At 36.4% G+C, this 17,897-nt stretch overlaps 1 protein-coding gene across 9 annotated transcripts in view; it reads right to left on the bottom strand.

Moving 5' to 3' along the window:
- Nucleotides 1–1,043: 1,043 nt before the first annotated feature.
- CCSER2 (coiled-coil serine rich protein 2) overlaps nucleotides 1,044–17,897 on the bottom strand; it is a 154,849-nt gene continuing 137,995 nt past the window's right edge. For 6 of the 9 annotated variants that reach the window (XM_002698895.7, XM_010820676.4, XM_024986909.2 and 3 more), the window contains one exon: nucleotides 1,044–2,001. In XM_002698895.7, the coding sequence (XP_002698941.1) occupies nucleotides 1,183–2,001 (819 nt within the window). In that variant the 3' untranslated portion in view covers nucleotides 1,044–1,182. Of the gene's footprint in view, nucleotides 2,002–6,916; nucleotides 6,957–10,189; nucleotides 10,264–12,500; nucleotides 12,586–17,897 lie in introns of all 9 variants that reach the window. The other 3 variants (XM_005226522.5, XR_240518.5, XM_003587997.6) reach the window with 3 other exon arrangements.

Raw genomic sequence — 17,897 nt, 5'->3', positions numbered from 1 at the left:
TCCCAAATCTACTTTTCAAATACACACCAACATAAAAGGAAAACCTGGAAAACCCAGAAGAACACAACTATTATGAATTCTGGTTTTCTCAAGATAGTCTTACTTAAATTTATAATTATACTCAAAATATTTTAACTCATTTTGCTATAGAAAATAGTTTTAAATCCCCACGTATGAGACATTTATATCCCATCAAAGTTCTGTGCAAACATTTCAAGTCCATTATTCCAGTCTTCGGATATTAGCAGAAAGTCAATAAATATAAATATTACAATAAAGACTTAATTTAAAATATATACTGTGGAACCTCAAAACAGCTAGCATGGATTCATAAGCCTATAGGATTTAAAACGGAATTACCAGCAAAACTCTAGCACCAACATATGTTACAAATGAATATATCTTTAGGTCAGGTTTCAGGTGTATCTTCACTCAAGCCTTCCAAAATTTAACCAGTAACAAAAACAAATACAAATTATGTGTGAATCTGGGTGTGTGTGTTTAACAAGATGTTAAAGCAACATATAATTGGTTTATATATATATATAATATGAAGAATTTTAGCCAGGGGAATTTGTCTGGTAAATAAATAAATACTGAGACTATAACAAGGAAAAATAAAACTTATATTAACTTCCCATTAAAAGCCTGAATTCATTCTCCTTTATTCATCACAGAGCTTTTGCATAGACCTTTAAAATATACAAATCACTGGCCAGAACTCTGCTTACAGACTATCATCTTTCATTATCACCAAATCTTCAGTTAAAATAATAACCATATTCACGGAGGGACAAATGGAAAAGGGTGAGGCTCTGAGAACCACAATTAATACAGACCTTAAAGGGACTACGTCAGCAAGCACATTTGCTGCCTGCTAAGCAGAATGTTATGAAGTTTGTGATGTGCAGAGGAATGGATGACATGATCAGAGCCTTCTGTAGACCTCTGAATGAGTAAGCAAACTTTCGTGTTTACCTGAGACAAATATGCTCAAATGGTATATACTTCAACCAGGATATAAAACAGAAGAGCCAAACCAGTAGAAGCTTCCATGTTTTAATTTTAGGATTTGCAAGCTTTCAATGGAACCTCCATCGTGGTAGCAAACTGCACACATAAAGCTATTACGGAACAGATTGTTTTTTAAAAAAAACAAATTGGCAGGTGATGGCTATGCACTTAATGTATCTTTGGTTTAGGAAGACGAGAGTATTGATTAGAAGCCAAACAATCCCCAGAATTCAAATTGTCATTAGGAGTCTGCATGATTTCTTTTCTTCTTATTAGTGGCCTTGGGATGCTTGTCTTGGCCTGGAAGTTTTGAGGCTCTAGTCGGGGGCTGCTTATGTGTTTTTGTTTGAAAGAGCCAGAAGGGGGGCGGAGCTTAGACACTTTTGGATTTGGATTACTTGCAAGATTTGTTTGACTAGATGTTGGCTGGAGTTTTGCGGAATTACATTGTGTGATTATTGGTGACTTCTTATAAGTGGGAGTCCTATTTGGAGATGTTTCAGGAACTGAAGGAGATACCAAAGAATTCAAGATGGGTGGCTTAAAAAGCTGCGAGGACGTGGGCTGAGATGTGTAGCCCTCTGGAGAAGACTGATTTCTTCCAACTCTCTTAGCCTGGTCATCTGTACTTGACTGGGGAAGTGTCTGAAGAGAAGTGGGCACAAACTGCATGTCACCGATTTGATTATTTGCCAGATGATATGGCTCTTGAGCATTCAAGGTCGTGTTCAAGTTTGCTTCAGAAGGCATACTCTTCACCACATCCTTAGTGAATTCCGGGCTTGAAGAAAAAGGCTGGTCTTCCAGACCATTGCTGCTTTCTTGTTGCGAGCCGTGTGTAAAGCTTTCATCTGGAGGTACAACACCCTGATGTGTGCCCTGGACTGTGCACTCACTGTGGGCCTCGGTATGTTGTGGCTTTACTAGTTTTCCCTGGGTGTGGTCTGTGGGTCTGGGAAGGCTGCTGGAAGGCTGTAGTACTTGAGGCTATTAAAATTAAAAACAACATTAGCAACAATTCATTTTAGAAACACCACCCAGAATTAATATGTTCCAATTAGGCTGTGCTGGCACTTATTATGTTTTAATATGAGAAGCATGTGGGTTTTTTTTTTTAATTAAAAAATAAGCTGCAATATTCAAGTAATTTAAGAGACACATATGAGTGATGATGCAAACAAAAAATGGTACAAGCAGTAAACACTAAACAAGATCCAAAATCAAACAGGATAAAAGAAAAATATTAAAGCACTGGTTTATTGAAGAAAGAAGATTCCTATCTTGATTCATTAATTATTTAAAACTTTATATAAAGAGAGCTTGACAGAATGATTTCTATATAGTCATTTGGTTTAATCTCCATAAAACATTCAGACAGTCACTAAGAATTTCAGAATATTACCCATTTTAAAGTTTTTTTAAAGGAAAGCTGTATTCCACTTCAAAACACTTTATTAGAAGAAGTATTAATTTAAGTGTCAGGTGCTGTACCTCTAAATTTTAATTGAGAATTAAAATTACCAGCAGATAAACACAATTTAGAATGAAGATTATATTCTAAGTTGATGTGAAATTCTAATCACTTACACAGAAATAGGTCAACGTCTTAAGCTAATGTTAAGTTTCTTTTAACATTCTTACTGAAAAGTTTCAGAATGAAAGGCTTTCACGGTTTATTTGTTCTGTCTCACTGCCATTTGAGGGATCAACTAAGGCTCTATTATGGCCGATAAGTGAAAAATGGATTTACCCTCCCCAGGAATAAATGTCTGTTAATAAAATTAAAAATAGCCAGCTTTTTTGAATGATGTCTGAGAGTAAAACAGATTTCAAGTTGCCTGTAACCTGAACTAAAGCTCAGAAGCCTACAATAGAAAAGTTCTTAAGGCTGACATGCCTTGCACACACTTCTCTGGAGCCCACTGCGTGGTTATATTCTATACAAATCAAGGGAAATATACGATTTCTATTACTTTTGGGCAGTCGGTAAAGAAAATATGACTTTTAAAGTTATCTTTCTATGGCCCAAATAGTTACAGTATATGGGGCAAAGCCTATTGGTCCTATTGTGATACAGGGATGGTTGCTATAGATGTTTTAAATGCACACACATACATACACACTCCCACACATTCTTTTTTTAAAATGTCTGACATGTCACGCACTGTAGTAGGTACAGGAAAATATGAACCTGAACACAATGCTGTTCCTGTGGTTGAGAGGCCTGACGAGAGAGTCAGATAAACAAAAGATGAGACCGTGTCTCAAGCATAACAACAGGTAGAAGCAAAACATATGCCTGATTAGAGAGGTCACAGACGGCATCCAAGAAATACCAACATCGGAACTGAGTTTTAAGAACAGCAGGAGTTTGCCAAGAAGACAGGAAGGGAAAAACAGTCAGGGTAGAGGGCCACAACATGCGAAATACAAAGGCAAAAAAAAGACATGATATGTTCCAGCAACTTCCAATTGTTAGACTGATTGGCAAGCACAGTGCTGGTGAGAAGGTGTGGGCAAGGGCCAGCTCAGAAAGAAACTCACATCAGGCTGAGCAGTCTTGACTCTGTACAGTAGGTCAGGGGAGACGATGAGGAATTTTAAGCAGAGGAATCCCAAGACCCAATGTCATTACAATGTCATTCTGGTGGAATCAGTGAGGAAGGTGACAGAAGGGGAGGAGACTGTCAAGCAGAACACCCAGACAGTATGCCACTGCCAACACCCAGGTGAATTATTAATATATGGGTTTTAAATTAGGATATTAGTTAAAAAAAAAAAAAAAGGAAAGGATTGAAAAAGATTTAAAAGGTGAAACAGAGAAGTTTAAGGTGAGTTCTAGGTTTCTGGCTTTGAAGATGAAAGATGGGATACTGCCCTGTATCCAGAAACAAAAGACCTCTAGGTAAGCTGCCCACCAGTCCTTTCTTTGCACAACCTCAGCAGCCCACAAGACTCAGAGGGCAGGACAAATTCCCCCTACGCCTAGGGGATCTCAGGAAACTCCCTGTAGTCACAAATAAGTAGAGCTTTAGTACTCCTTATAATTTATAGAAAAGTTGGTTACTAAAGTTTAAAAATGGAGACCCATTCCTAGACTGAAAGAGCTCAGTGCTTCTAACTGGACTCAGCTACTTCAAGTCTTACTTCAATAGTTGAATACATACACTTCAACGCACTATTCTGAGAATTCTCAAATGCAATGGCTACAGAGGTTAAGGTCAAAAGTGCCAGCAATACGCACTACCAAGTAATTATGCAAGGGGCTGACAGGCATCTTCAATGATAATCTTAAAAGTCTATTCTGTGCTGCTTACAAAGATAACCAAAGACTATGAGCTCCTTAAGGCATGCACCATGCTTTCTTTATTCATATTTTCTTTATTCATATTTTTTTTGTTGCTGTAGTTGGTATCCTCAGTATTTTGCACATGTATGTGTGTGCATGCATGTGTGCAAGTCGCTTCAGTCACATCCAACTTGTTGCGACTCTATGGACTACAGCCGGCCAAGCTCCTCTGTCCATGGGATTCTCCAGGCCAGAGTACTGGGGTGGGTTGCCATTTCCTCCTCCAGGGGATCTACCTGACCCAGGGATCGAACCCACATCTATTGTGTCTCCTGCACTGGCAGGCAGTTCTTTATAAGCGCCACCTGGGAAGCCCACATAATGGGGATTAAATATATATTTATAGGATAAATGAATAACTATTAATAAATAGTACATTCCAAAATTGCCTCTTCGGTAATAAATTACCATAGGTCACTGATACAGCACTAATTTAAACAAATTTTTTAAAAAACACTGATGGACAAGAAATTTTATAATTTAAAAAATGTGTTCTCTAAGTTTGGGGTCAGCTTAATGATTCAAGTTTAGAAGCACAGCCTGAAGGATTCATTACATGTTAACTTGAACACCGCACCTCCCATATGACCTGCACCCCCCATACTGACTTACCAGCTACGCCAGAGGTGCCTTTTAGTTGGAGACTAGACATTTCTCGATGAAATGTGTTAGGGAAACTATCTTAACAAGCATTCAACTATTTTCCATTTCTAATAATTAAAAATGACTATAACATGTAAAACACTTAGGATAGAACCTCCCAGAGCACATCAAAATTGCTCAATAAATGTCACTTATGATTGTTAAAAGGTGTGAAAATGATTAATTCAAGCTATGGCCCTTTAGTAGCTAGGTCTGGAGGGGGGAAAAGCAAATTCTGTAATAGTATTATAATAAACTAGTTGTTACAGATTACAAGGTTTCTAGAATCCAAATACATATTTCAATAATGATGGTCATATTTAAATATTTTAAATTCACAGGAGGCATATCTGATATGACACATATCCTCAAGTGCCCTCCTGGAGATAAACCAAAGCTAGGAAATAAATGCAAGGCAATTTAACATTTAGAGAGAATTTACATGTGGCTATATGAAGGAGCCAGTACAACACAGTACTGAACCACTTAGTGTTTGAAGACAGACTGATCTGGGTTTAAATTCTGGCTTCTCAGTCTATCAATGAGATGCTGGGTAAATTATCTTACTCCTCTGAGATGGAATTTCATAACTTGTAAAATGAGGATAATATCAGTACCTACACCTCAGTGAACTGCTGTTAATCACAATGAAATGGTAACATGCACACAACCTACTCAGTATCAATGTAACACCTGACACATTCCAAATACTTGAGAAATATACTTCAGACTATAAAAGAAGGGTTTCCCTTCTTCCCAGTGGTAGACAGCTAAATTCTGCATAGCATGCATGATCTCTGATTATCATAAGATACTAGGTGGAAGGTATGATCTTTTTGTAAATGAGTAAACTGAGGTTAAATGAAATTAAGTAGTTATTCAAATTCACACACTTTAACAAACAGCAAAGTCAGAATTTGAACTGACAGAGAATTTAAAATGCAGCACTAAAACTTGACTCTTCTGTGTGAGCGCATGATCAGTCACTCAGTCATGTCAGACTCTTTGCAACCCCCTGGACTGTAGCCCGCCAGGCTCCTCTGTCCATGGGATTTTCTAAGCAAGAATCCTGGAATGGTTGCCATTTCCTCCTCCAGGGGATCTTCCCAACCCAGAGACTGAGCCCACGTCTCCTGCTTGACAGGCGGACTCTGTACCAGTGAGCCACCTGGGAAGCTCCACTGTTCTATGTATACTGAGTTAAGTCCAACGAGCTCACAGATTCTCAGAATATGCAATATAGCCAGCTGACTATTTTAAAAACTCAAAAGGCAGATTCAATACCAACATTCAGGTATTAACTCTTTTAGATGATGCCCTATTGCCTTCTTAGCTGATCTGTCCTACACAGGAAAATGCTCAGATACCAAACTCAAGCCACACTGTGAAACAGTATTTCCAGGAAAAGGTGGTTCTAAGTGATCCACTGGAGGAAATACACTGAACACAAGGAAATGCAAATCAGCACACATCACTAAGAAAAACTTTTCACCTCTGTTTCATATCACTTCAAAGATATCAAGCATTTTAACATAAGGAAAAAGTCATATCAGTTTCTGTAAACATTCATGTTCTGAAGTCGCCAATAGTAAGAGGGCAGCTAGAAATATCAAGTCCTGATGGAAAAAAAAGTATGTCAATATAGGTAAGGTAGAAAGAAGAAAATGTCCTACAGCATAATAATGCTACTGCATAACAGACACAGGAATTACCTAGTATTATTTTTCCTTGGTACATATAACTTTATTATCAATATTGAATATATTTTAAAGAATAAAAGGAAGATGGTAATGGAGCCACTTGTAACATGCCTGTAATTTCATGCAGGCTCTGACATGCATCATGCAAACTGGGGGAGAAAAAAGTGACAATGAGGAAGGTGGTAGGAAAAAATCTGAAATTGTACTGTACCACGCTTTGTCAGAGAAGTAATGGACTAACTTCTCAACTCCTTGCCAATAGCATAATGGGAGAGCAGAGACAAGAAAAAGACAGGACAATGGTGTCAGAGACCACATACAACACCAAGGAACTGCCGTGACTGGGTAGCAGCCAACAGTATTTGCTTTTGTTGTATTTTTTCAGGCATTATTTCAATATATTTCTATAAAATGAAAACATATCTCAATAGATTTATACTTGCTAAAGTGGTTTATAAGTTAATACAAATATTCCTATCCACAACACAGTGTATATAAACTTCTTACCCTTAAAAGGAATCACGTAAAGAATCTTACACAAATAAAATACTGAAAAGAATTTTGACACAATTAATATTCATACTCCAAAGACCTAAAATGGTTTAACTGCATGTAATCCCTTATAAAGGAAGTAGAAATTATTTTTAATAACTTCAGAGTCTTGCATATTGCAATCACAACTCAGTTTACTACTGCTGCATTAAAGGGCAATAAAAGACTAATCTGATCTTCATGTATGTCTTAAATATGATGTTCCACATTATAAGCGAGGCTCCATACATCACTAGAGAGATGGAAGACAGGACTGGATCCCTAGCATAACTGGGTCCAATGAATTCTACTCTATAATTCACATGAACCCAATCAAAGTTTTCAGGGATTTGGGGAGACCAGGAATGTCTTATTCCCTAGATGTCAGAGTAATGTCCCCAAATCTCAAGAGAACTTAAGGAAGATACCTGACTGATAAATAGAAATTAAAAATAAGCAATTTCTGAAATAAGGAGTTCAATGGCTTTTCTAAGTTAATCAGTTAACAGCTTTTAAAAATTAACAACATGAATAATAGTGACTTAAGCAATTTACCACACAGGCATAATCAGTATGAGATGCCTAAATTTCATGAGTTTACATCTCTGAGATGTAAAACCCATCAGAATTTACTTCTGGGATGCAGAATACTTCAGAAAAAAAGAAAAAACTAAACATCATAATAGAACAATTCCACTGGTGACCAATATGCATGGTATACTTATCCAGAGTAGGGGGCTGCAGGCACTATGACAAGGCAACAAACACAGCTAATAAAACAACCGCAGAATCTGCGGAGCATTATGAATGGCTTATGCAGACAACAGCAACTGCTTTGTTTCTCATAATCGCAAGCTTTTGAGAAAGAAACTAACCCATGCTGATGTTTACAGGGCAGCTTCCAGGACCATGTTTGATGCACATTTCTAGTCAATTAACCAATGACTAATATGCACTTGAACTAGCTGCAAAATGGACACAGTGGACACATATTCTATATTAACTACATTTAAAAAAATAGCCTACTGTAAAATCAAATTGTTCTGTTTTTACTGACTTACTACCCTTTTCTACTTCACTGAAAAATATTTTATTTTTATGAAAAGTCACTCTCCGAGCTAATTTCTCATTAAAGCACTGACATGCTATCTTTACATATAAAATTGATTACAGTCACATGGTGAAGCCAATCGGATTGAGCCGCGTTAAGGTGTACCTTATGAACATGTTTGTCAGTTCAGCAACACACATCAAGCATTCTAAAAAGCACACGCCCTTTAACAACCATCCTTCTAGCGCGAACACTGATCTATACACAAGAATAAACTGCACTACAATAATATCTCCAGTATCTCTATTTAATAAGGGGAAATGGAAACAACAGGAAAACAATAAAGCATATCATAGTCACATGATAACATATTACCATGTAATCATTAAAATGTTTTCAAGAAATATTTACTGTATGAAAAATGCTCAGATAATACTATATGGAAAAAAGCAAAACAAAAACTGAAAATATGAGCGTATCAAATGTCCTAAGAGAAAGTAATATTTTATGAATCTTTTATCTGAATTTTAAATATACACAGATGCATATATTGGGTTGTATAGTTTCATTCAATAAATACATACCGGGTTATGATGTAAAATGAATTTGTGTCAGTTGTCAAAAAAGGTTTGTAAAACAACCATTGAAGGTTATAAGAGGAGGAGGAAAATATAAGACAATATAATTGTTATTCTTAACATAACTCTGGTGAGTATAATTAATTATAATTATTATATAAATTTACAAGCCAGGTAACACCGTATCAAGAAACTATTGGTCTGGATTGGGAATTTGGAATTAGCAGATGCAAACTATTATATATAAAATGGATAAACAACAAGGTCCTACTGTATAGCTCAGGGAATTATATTTAATATCCTGTGATAAGTCATAATCAAAGAAAATATGAAAATATATATATTTATAAATGAGTCACTCTGTTGTACAGCAGAAACTAAACACACACTGTAAACCAACTGTACTTCAATAAAATTTTTTAAAAAAGAGACTTTGGGCTTAAATGGGCTTTTAATATGTAAACATTATTAATGACTTCTGTTGCTTAAAAGTATCTTTTTTCTTCCAATTTAAGTTACTGCACATGGAAGCTAAAGGTAGCAAGATTTCTAAATTCTTCTGAGAAAGGTGTTAAAGAGCAAATTTTAAAAGTCTCTTTAGGCATGATAAGAAATAGGCAGTATTAATACACTTTTTAAAGTCAAGTATTTCTAGAAGCAGTATGCTCTGGCAAGAACTGTTACTTAAGATTACCATTAAGACTTTTACTTGCCAAAAGTTATTATTTTTATTAAATTTTCATACTGTGAAGTAGGTTTTACATATATATATAAACTTTTATACATATACACATAAAACTATCATTCCTACTTTTACACAGGTGGAAATTAGAAATACTAAACTAATGCCAGCTGGTAAGTCAATCTGGATAAAAGCTGAAGTGCCTACTAACAACAGGAAGATCTTCGAATGTCTAAATGTAGATATTTTCTAACCTAGGGAAAAGTTAATTCGAAACTGGAAGACAAGCATCATCAAGTTAAGATCAGTAATATACCTGAGAAAAGAAATATAGGTCAAAATTTCCTGAGGGGGGGGGGAAGACACTTAAAAAAGAGCAGGATTTTCCTTTTATCTCCTTTATCTTCCGTTTATCTCCTTTATCTTTTTTAGAGATATTCTTAAATTAACTAAGAACATGCTTAGCCACTGCAGCTTTCTAGAGTTATCAGAGCTAAACAGTCCCATAAACATCAGTTATTTCACACTCTGCAATATCTACAAGCTATCTCTTTATGCCTGTTAGGTCCACTGCTCTTACACATTTTAAAATACAAAACCAAACACAGACTATCTTACTGAAAACTAATAAGCCAAGCTTACCTGGCTTCTGCATTTACCAAAAAAGGCAGTTCGCTTAAGTTGATGTTCAGGAGGGCATCAGAAAGAACTTACTACTGAAATACAATAATGTAAGAGAACTCTTTCAACTACATGCCATCACTTGCAGAATTAACCTCTCCAAAAGTCAGTGCTGGAAGTTACATACTGATTAAATGTGGAGACAAATATTGTATCACTGACTACATAATCAGTTTAGTGTAGGAAAAGGGGAGACCTATTCCCAAACTCTCTGGAAAACCACTGGATTTACCCATTGTTTCACAACCTTCTCCTCTATTTTGTCATTACATAATAATAATGTTATTATTTTATACTTATTATTTTTATATTCCTGTCAGCTGTTCTCAGGGTAAATTCAAATAATGTAGCAGTTAATACATATTTCCTTTAAAGGAACCTTCAAAGCTCAAGAAGAGCTGTCAAAAAACTGTGAACAAGTCCTCTATCACTTTCCACAAACAAAGTCCTAAAGGTCTCAATGATCAAGAAAAAGACTCAATGTATATTGAGGCCAACACATTCAAATGCTGGAGAACCAAACTTTCTTTTTGCTAACTTGGAGATGCAGAGAAAGGAGGTTTCATCTTCAGAAAAGCTAGAAAGACAGATCTTGATAGTAGTATGGAAGAACAGACAGTGTTGCTTCACAGAAATTTAAAAAGTAGTTCTAAATCCAAAGGAGAAAGAAGCATTTGGAAATGGAGGGCCAATGACTCAGGTGAGGGACAAGAAATTTCTAAAGGTATGCAGATAAGAAACTAGTGAAATGGGTGCTTCTGGGAAACATGTTTTAAAAAATAAATCTAAAACTATCTGTAATACTGAATAGTTAACTGTCAACTCCAATTACATAATGCATCTAGATAAGAGGAAGGAGAATAGAAGAGATAAACAGTGGGGAAAAGATCAGGGACTAAAAGGGGGCTTCAGAAAATCCAAGGTAGGCACGTCCTTCTGAGGTAAATGCAGTATGGCTACAGCCTAAGAATACATGATCAAAACTGCCCTTTGGAATTCAGATTGGTTCACCAGCAATTTAGTATAATTCTTTATGTGCTAGCAATCTTTAGAGGAGAAAAGAATGCAACTTAATTGAAGCAAGGGAAGTAAAAAGGAGGATTTACAAAGGTGGTGGGAGATGGGAAAGAAGGAGGGAGGAATGCTTTGAACAAATTAACTTGCTACTAAATAACTTGATATAAAAGCCTATGCAAACTCTATCCCACTATTCTTTAAAAAGTGCAAAAGGGAAGGAAAGGCATAATGACCAAAACATACATTTCAAACCTTGTCTCAAATTCATGTTGATACTTCCTACTGACTAATTCAAGAAATAAAATTTTATTTGAATAAATCACATTTAAAAATTTTAACTGCTTAAAATTTCCCCCTTTTAGATCTTTGATACTTCACATTATTTAGGTAAGGATAATTTATGAAAAAATTGATATGAATTAAAAATTAGGGCAAATCCATGGAGAAGGCATAAAAGTGACTGTGACTGACAATATTTAAATATCTTTTTCATTAATATTAGCTTTTCTGGGTGACTTTTCAAAAAAGATAAAATATAATCAACTTACCAGGTAAGTATATAACACAAATAAACACTGTTTTGGAAAGCAGATTCAATGAAACAAAGATTTTTTTTTGAAGTCAAACAGTTACTAAATCATTAGAAATGTTAGTAAACCATGCATATTCAAAAGTCATTTCTTCTGTACTGTAAAGCGGCTGATAAATTATAAAGACATATTAGTTATTTAAAAACACCCTTGAAATGACTTAAAAGATTTCTGTATTAGAAAACAGTGAAACGCAACCAAAGCCTTTCGATTAGGAAATATTTAAAGAAATGTGCAATGGTCTAGTAAGCCTGCTCCCTAAACAATATGCATCTGTCCATTATACCACTGCATTTAGAGTGTACATTTTTAACATGACTATATTTAAAAACAAGCTTTATTCATATTATCTCAAGGTCATGAAAAGAGAAAACACATTAACGACAGATGCATGTCGGTAGGTACAGCATCACTGGCAACAGGTTTAAATGGCATTAGAACGACATTAACGTCAGACAGCTTTCCTGAGGCTCTACGTGGAAAAGTCTGTTCACATGCAGATGTAGGAAATATTAATTAAGAGAGGAGAGCCCAGGGAGTGCTGGTTTAGCATGTGCCTGCAGATCACTCTGGACAGAGAGGAGGTGCTGGGGAGGGTGGTCATGCAGAAAGGGGATACGTGAACGGGAAGCAGAGCAGGATAGGAGTGAGAGGCACAGACTCACTCTGTCTGCGGTGCGGCGGGACAGTCCGTGGGATCCCTTGGAAGGAGCCCTGCCAAGGAGAGAAGGAGGGAGCAGAATACCCACCCTGTGCAGAGAGAGACGGGGGTGGGAGGCATAATAAAAAAGGGAACCAAAACACAGAGACACCACAGTCATACTTTAAAAAAAAACAACAGTGTTAATGAAAAGACAGATTCCATTTTTTAAAATACAGGTAGCCCAAATTACTAAAATTATATCTTAATCCAACCTAGTTATTTTTCGTATATGAAGAAAAAATTATTTCCTCTAACATTTATGGTTAATGCATATGAAGTAATATTTTTTTTGGTAAACATCTATCAGCTTGTATCTCTTTTTAAAGTAGTACATTACAGTTTTTTGCAAAAATGAAAGCATTTAAAAGGGAAGACAGACTTTAGGTGTTAAACACACAGAAATTGCATCAATAATAAATCAGGCAATTAAAAATTACCATTCAAAAATTTATTTCTTTTTTAAATCGTAGTTTTCAAAGGATTAGCAAGAAAAATAAAGAACATTAGTGAAGACAGTAGAACCACCAGAGCACTCAAAAGACTCAGAAAGTTGTAAGAGTACTATATCAAGAATGTGACATACAGGCCACGGGTAACACATGCAAACCTTTTAACAACTTGTGGCTTCTTAGCTTTACTTATTTTTATCAGCTTATAAGAACTGGAATACAACTGAAATGTCATTTACTTCAATTTCCTCACGTTCCAGGTAAAACTGGGTCTTCTAGAGGGAATTTGTTCACACAAATAGAACCAGATTAGGTCTCATGTCTCTCTGTTCCTTGCCTCCTCATTGATGAGACACATTAAACTATAGAAACACTCGTGATAACATCAAGAAAAATGAGCCCATAAACACCACCATACCTAGCTCAATTTGTAAAAAGAAAGTATGCATAATTTTTCACACCAATTAATCTGATATTAAAATGAAGTACTAAAGGATTGCAAGTGTATTTTACTGATGTTTAGAGATTTCAGGAACATTCAGGTCCAAACAGAAAACTTATTTCCACCCCTGTACCATCAATTCCTTGGCTATGGTTCAGTATAATCAAACACTTATTTAGATTTATGAGTAATTCTACATTGCTCACCATAAAGCAAAAACCAAAAGAGAAGATTCATTTTCTATGTTGATTAAGGTAACAAATAGCCATAAGAACCTAAATACAATTAACAATCTTTAGAGTATCCTAGTAAACAGAGATCCTGTCTTTTGAAGTTATTGTAATTTCTCCACTAATTTAGCAATGGATATTTTTGGAAATAGATTAGAAAATATTTAATAGGGTGATGACCTCAGGCGCTCTCCATAGATGTTACTTGAGAACTCCATTTTGCTGCTTAAGAGATGTTCTGACTCAAAACATTTACACAAAGCAAGTCCACAGCTAAGAAGGAGCATGCCCTTCCCTCCCTATGGGTTTCAGCAGGGTCAGTTTCTACTCACTGCACTGGCTAAAGAAACTTTCAGATAAGGATTTTGTATACAAGCTAAACCAGCAGTCAAGAGATTCCCTCTCCAAGAAGTTCTCTCTGGAGCTTTATGGAAATAGTATCCACTGGGAATCAGGGAACTGTGTTGTTCCCCGTGTCTTCTAAGAGCCCTGTAACCTTGAGAAAGCCACTGATCTCTAAATCTCAGTTTTCATTTGTAAGATGCAGGGCTGGAATTTGTGTCCCTACCCCCAAGTTTCACATGTTGAAACCTATTGCCCCAGTGTGATGGTTTGGAGGTGGGCTTTTGGGTGGTAATTAGGTCACAAGAGTGGAACCCTCATGAGCCAGATTAGTACCCTGTAAAATAAATCACAGAGAACTCCCTCGTCCCTTTCCATTGTGAGGACACAGGGAAAAGATAGCTGTCTACGATCTGGAAGCAGGCAGGTACCTTCATCTTGGAACTACCAGCCTCCAAAACTGCAAGAAATAAATTTCTATTGTTTATAAGCCAGTTAGTCTATGGTATTCTAACTGCCTAAACACTTTTAGTTGTTGTAATTCAGTTGCTCCATATCCCCACTCCACAGTCATTGTGATTCTTTAACCTCATAACTCTATTTATATGGCACTTAAAACAATCAACTTTGTATTAAATTGTCTCTCTTAAAAAAACAAACACAATGATACCCATTCTTAATTCCCCCAAGACCAATAAATCATGATCTCTGGGATGGACCTGAGCATGAGAAGGAGAAAGAGAGAATCTTGTGAATAATACATAAAAACATTTCTGCCTGTGACTGCCAAGGGGCACTCCTCTATTAAGCTGACTGAATAGCTGTCAAACATTTGACTTTCTACCTAAAAAGGCAAAGAACATTACTTGTTCTATTTTTGCCATTTAAAAATGCTTCCTTTCACTTCCAAAACCCTAGGTATCATAATCCTATCCAGCCATTTCAAACCATTTTGTAAAAGCTTTTTCTGATCCTACCTAAATAAATTACAATCATTTTGTTTATAAGCATCCATATCTCTTGGTGGATACCTGTCTCACAGAATTTTTCTTCCTCTTTTCATTATGTTGATTTGAGTATTTTCCTTATTCTTCTACTAAAGATAACCACCCTGATAATAATAGCTTACTTACTTTTCTTGGTGTCAACTATATCTTCTTGACTTTCACAGAATCAAAGTAATACACTATGATTAAAATTTAATAGAAGAAAAAATTCTAGTTCCACTCAAGATGCAACAGATACACTCTCCTTTTTCTTCTGCAAAGTACAGCTAAAAACTCTAGACATTAAATCTAAAACAAAGAACTCTGAAAGGTATAGTTGAGAAGACAGACCAGCTAGGGTCCTGGAAATTCAACCCCCCCCAAAAAAAACATCATAGAAAATTCCCTGTTTCCCGCCCCCCCACCGAATGTATCCCAGACTAGGTGATGAAGAAGCCAGCATCCGGAAATGCCAATGGGCACACACATAAACAAAATCAACAAAGTCTCAAGGAAAAGCTGCACCCTGCCAAAGGACCAGGAAAGAGGTGGCCTGGCGACACACAGCACTTGTGCTCAGTAAACTGCTAACACACGGGACGCAGCGTGGCTCTAGCATGCCTGTTCCCATTAGGAGAGGCCAGCTGGGAAACGCAGGCTCCCACTCTCACTAGCTCTACCACCAATGTCTTACGGAGTTTTTGAAATGAGCTATGTCAGGTTTGATGGCAATGTAAGCTGAGGACTTCTAATCTGTTTCCTGCACATGCTGGACTCCTGCTGCAGATCCTAAATTAAAACTGCTGAATAGTTGCTAAAAGAGAAGAATGATGCTGAGAACTCGACATCTTCTGAACTAAAGAAAACTTACTTTTCCCTTATAATGAATGAGATGCGTTCCATAACCCTATTGTATGTATAGAATAATTTTACCTTCCAGTAAAAACTCTCGGTAAATAACTTGTGCATTAACTTCCATCTTTTACCTATAAAACCCTCTGCCCATTTTTCTCCAGTGGGATAATATTCTCGTTTCCTCTAGAAATCTGTGACCACCAAGTTGCAATTCTGAAGACCGCCCCCCTCCCCAATAAACTGTCTTTTTGCCTCTGTACAGTTTGTGGTCCTTTCAGTTAGCAAGTTCCTAAGTACAGGAAATATTTAAAACATGTATATTACAAATGGGGAGAAGAAGAGACCTAATGAAAGTAAGATTTCTATGCTTAGTAAGTAAACCACACAAAGTTATACATATAATACCAAGAGCAACCATGATATTTCTCTATAAGCAGATACACTCAAAACACTACATATAAATCAAAATGGCATTCTACAAGAACTAAAAGTAACACAGAGAAAGGCAAGAAAACAGAAAATAAAAGAAAGGAAAAAAGATGAAACCAAAGAAATGGTAGACTTAAGCCCTAACGTTATCAATAATCCCATTACTACAAAGGGTGCTCAGACACAAATGAAAAGACAGACTGGCAGATAGTTCATGACCGAACTATATGCTGCACACAGGAAATCCACCTTATATATAAAAGTGTAAGTATTTTTAAGTAAAATAGTAGAAGTATATACCAGAAAAAACATTCAAAAAAAAAGCAAGAGTGGCTATATTAATATCAGATAAAGAAGGATTCAGAGCAAATTATCAAATAGAGAAGGACCTTATAAAATGATAAAAGAATCAACCCACCAAGAAGACAAAACAAGCCTAAATGTGTACACACCAACTGTTCATGAAACAAAACTGACACAACTGAAACGAGAATAACCAAATTCAAAATTACAGGTACAGAGTCCAACACTTCTCTCTCAACAACTGATACAACAAGTAGACAATAAAATCAGCAATGATATGGAAGAACTCAAGGACACCACCAACAAATAGGATCTACTCAACATTTGTAGAATGCTCCGTCTAACAACAACAAAATACATATTATTTTCAAGAGTCCACAGGACATTTACCAAAACAGACCACAGCCTAGGCCATGAAATAAACCACCACAAACCTAAAAGAACTGAAATTACACAGAATGTGTTCTCTGAGCATAAAGGAATCAAAGGAGAAACCAGTAACAGAAAGATGACAGGAAAATTTCCAAACACTCAGATACTAAACAATGTAATTCATGGGTCAATAGGTCCTCTCAAGGAAAATTTTAAAAAACACACATATGAATACAAAAGTAAATACATATTATTGAAAGCTGTAGGACACAGCTGAAGCAGTGACATAATATCAGAAGCTGCAGGACTCAGTGTCACGGAAATTAACTGAATAGTCTTGCTTAGGCTTCAGAGACAGAGCAGAGCAGGCCTCTGACCCTGCTTCTGACCTTCCCGGACTCTGCCCTGACTGGGAGACTGTGGGTGACTGCCTGCTGTGAGTGCAAGACCTGCAGCACCACAGTAAGATGGGGGAGAAATCTTGAGATTGTTGAGCCCCTGGAGGGGGCCTGGCCAACCAAGCCCCAGGCTTAACTACACTGCAAGTTTTACACAACAAAACAGCATTAATATGAAACGAGAGCTCCAATTTGGTCACAGATTGATGATGATATCAGTTTGCATCCTGGGATTATAAACAGGAACCCTGAACTGCAATCTTAAATCTCACCCACAGAGCAGATGTACTGCCCGGGACCTTTTCCCAAATGGGACTCCAAATGTGCTGTGACACAGGACTTCACAGCACTGTTTAAGTCTGGATGTTGGTCAAAACCCAGTTTGGTGATGTATCCTCTGCTGTTTCTATTTCTCTTTTCTTTAAATGTTAGTATATTGAAGGTAAACTAGAGAACTCTCTAATAAATATTTATATTATGTATCTATATATAAGGAGTGGCTTATTTTGTTAACAAATCCTTTGAGACAGAAGTGAAAACATTTGGCAAAATA

The sequence above is a fragment of the Bos taurus genome, chromosome 28 (genome assembly GCF_002263795.3).
Source record: "Bos taurus isolate L1 Dominette 01449 registration number 42190680 breed Hereford chromosome 28, ARS-UCD2.0, whole genome shotgun sequence".
Lineage (NCBI taxonomy): Eukaryota > Metazoa > Chordata > Mammalia > Artiodactyla > Bovidae > Bos > Bos taurus.
The sequence above is the reverse complement of the archived record's forward strand: the minus strand, read 5'-3'. Positions and strand labels throughout refer to the sequence as shown.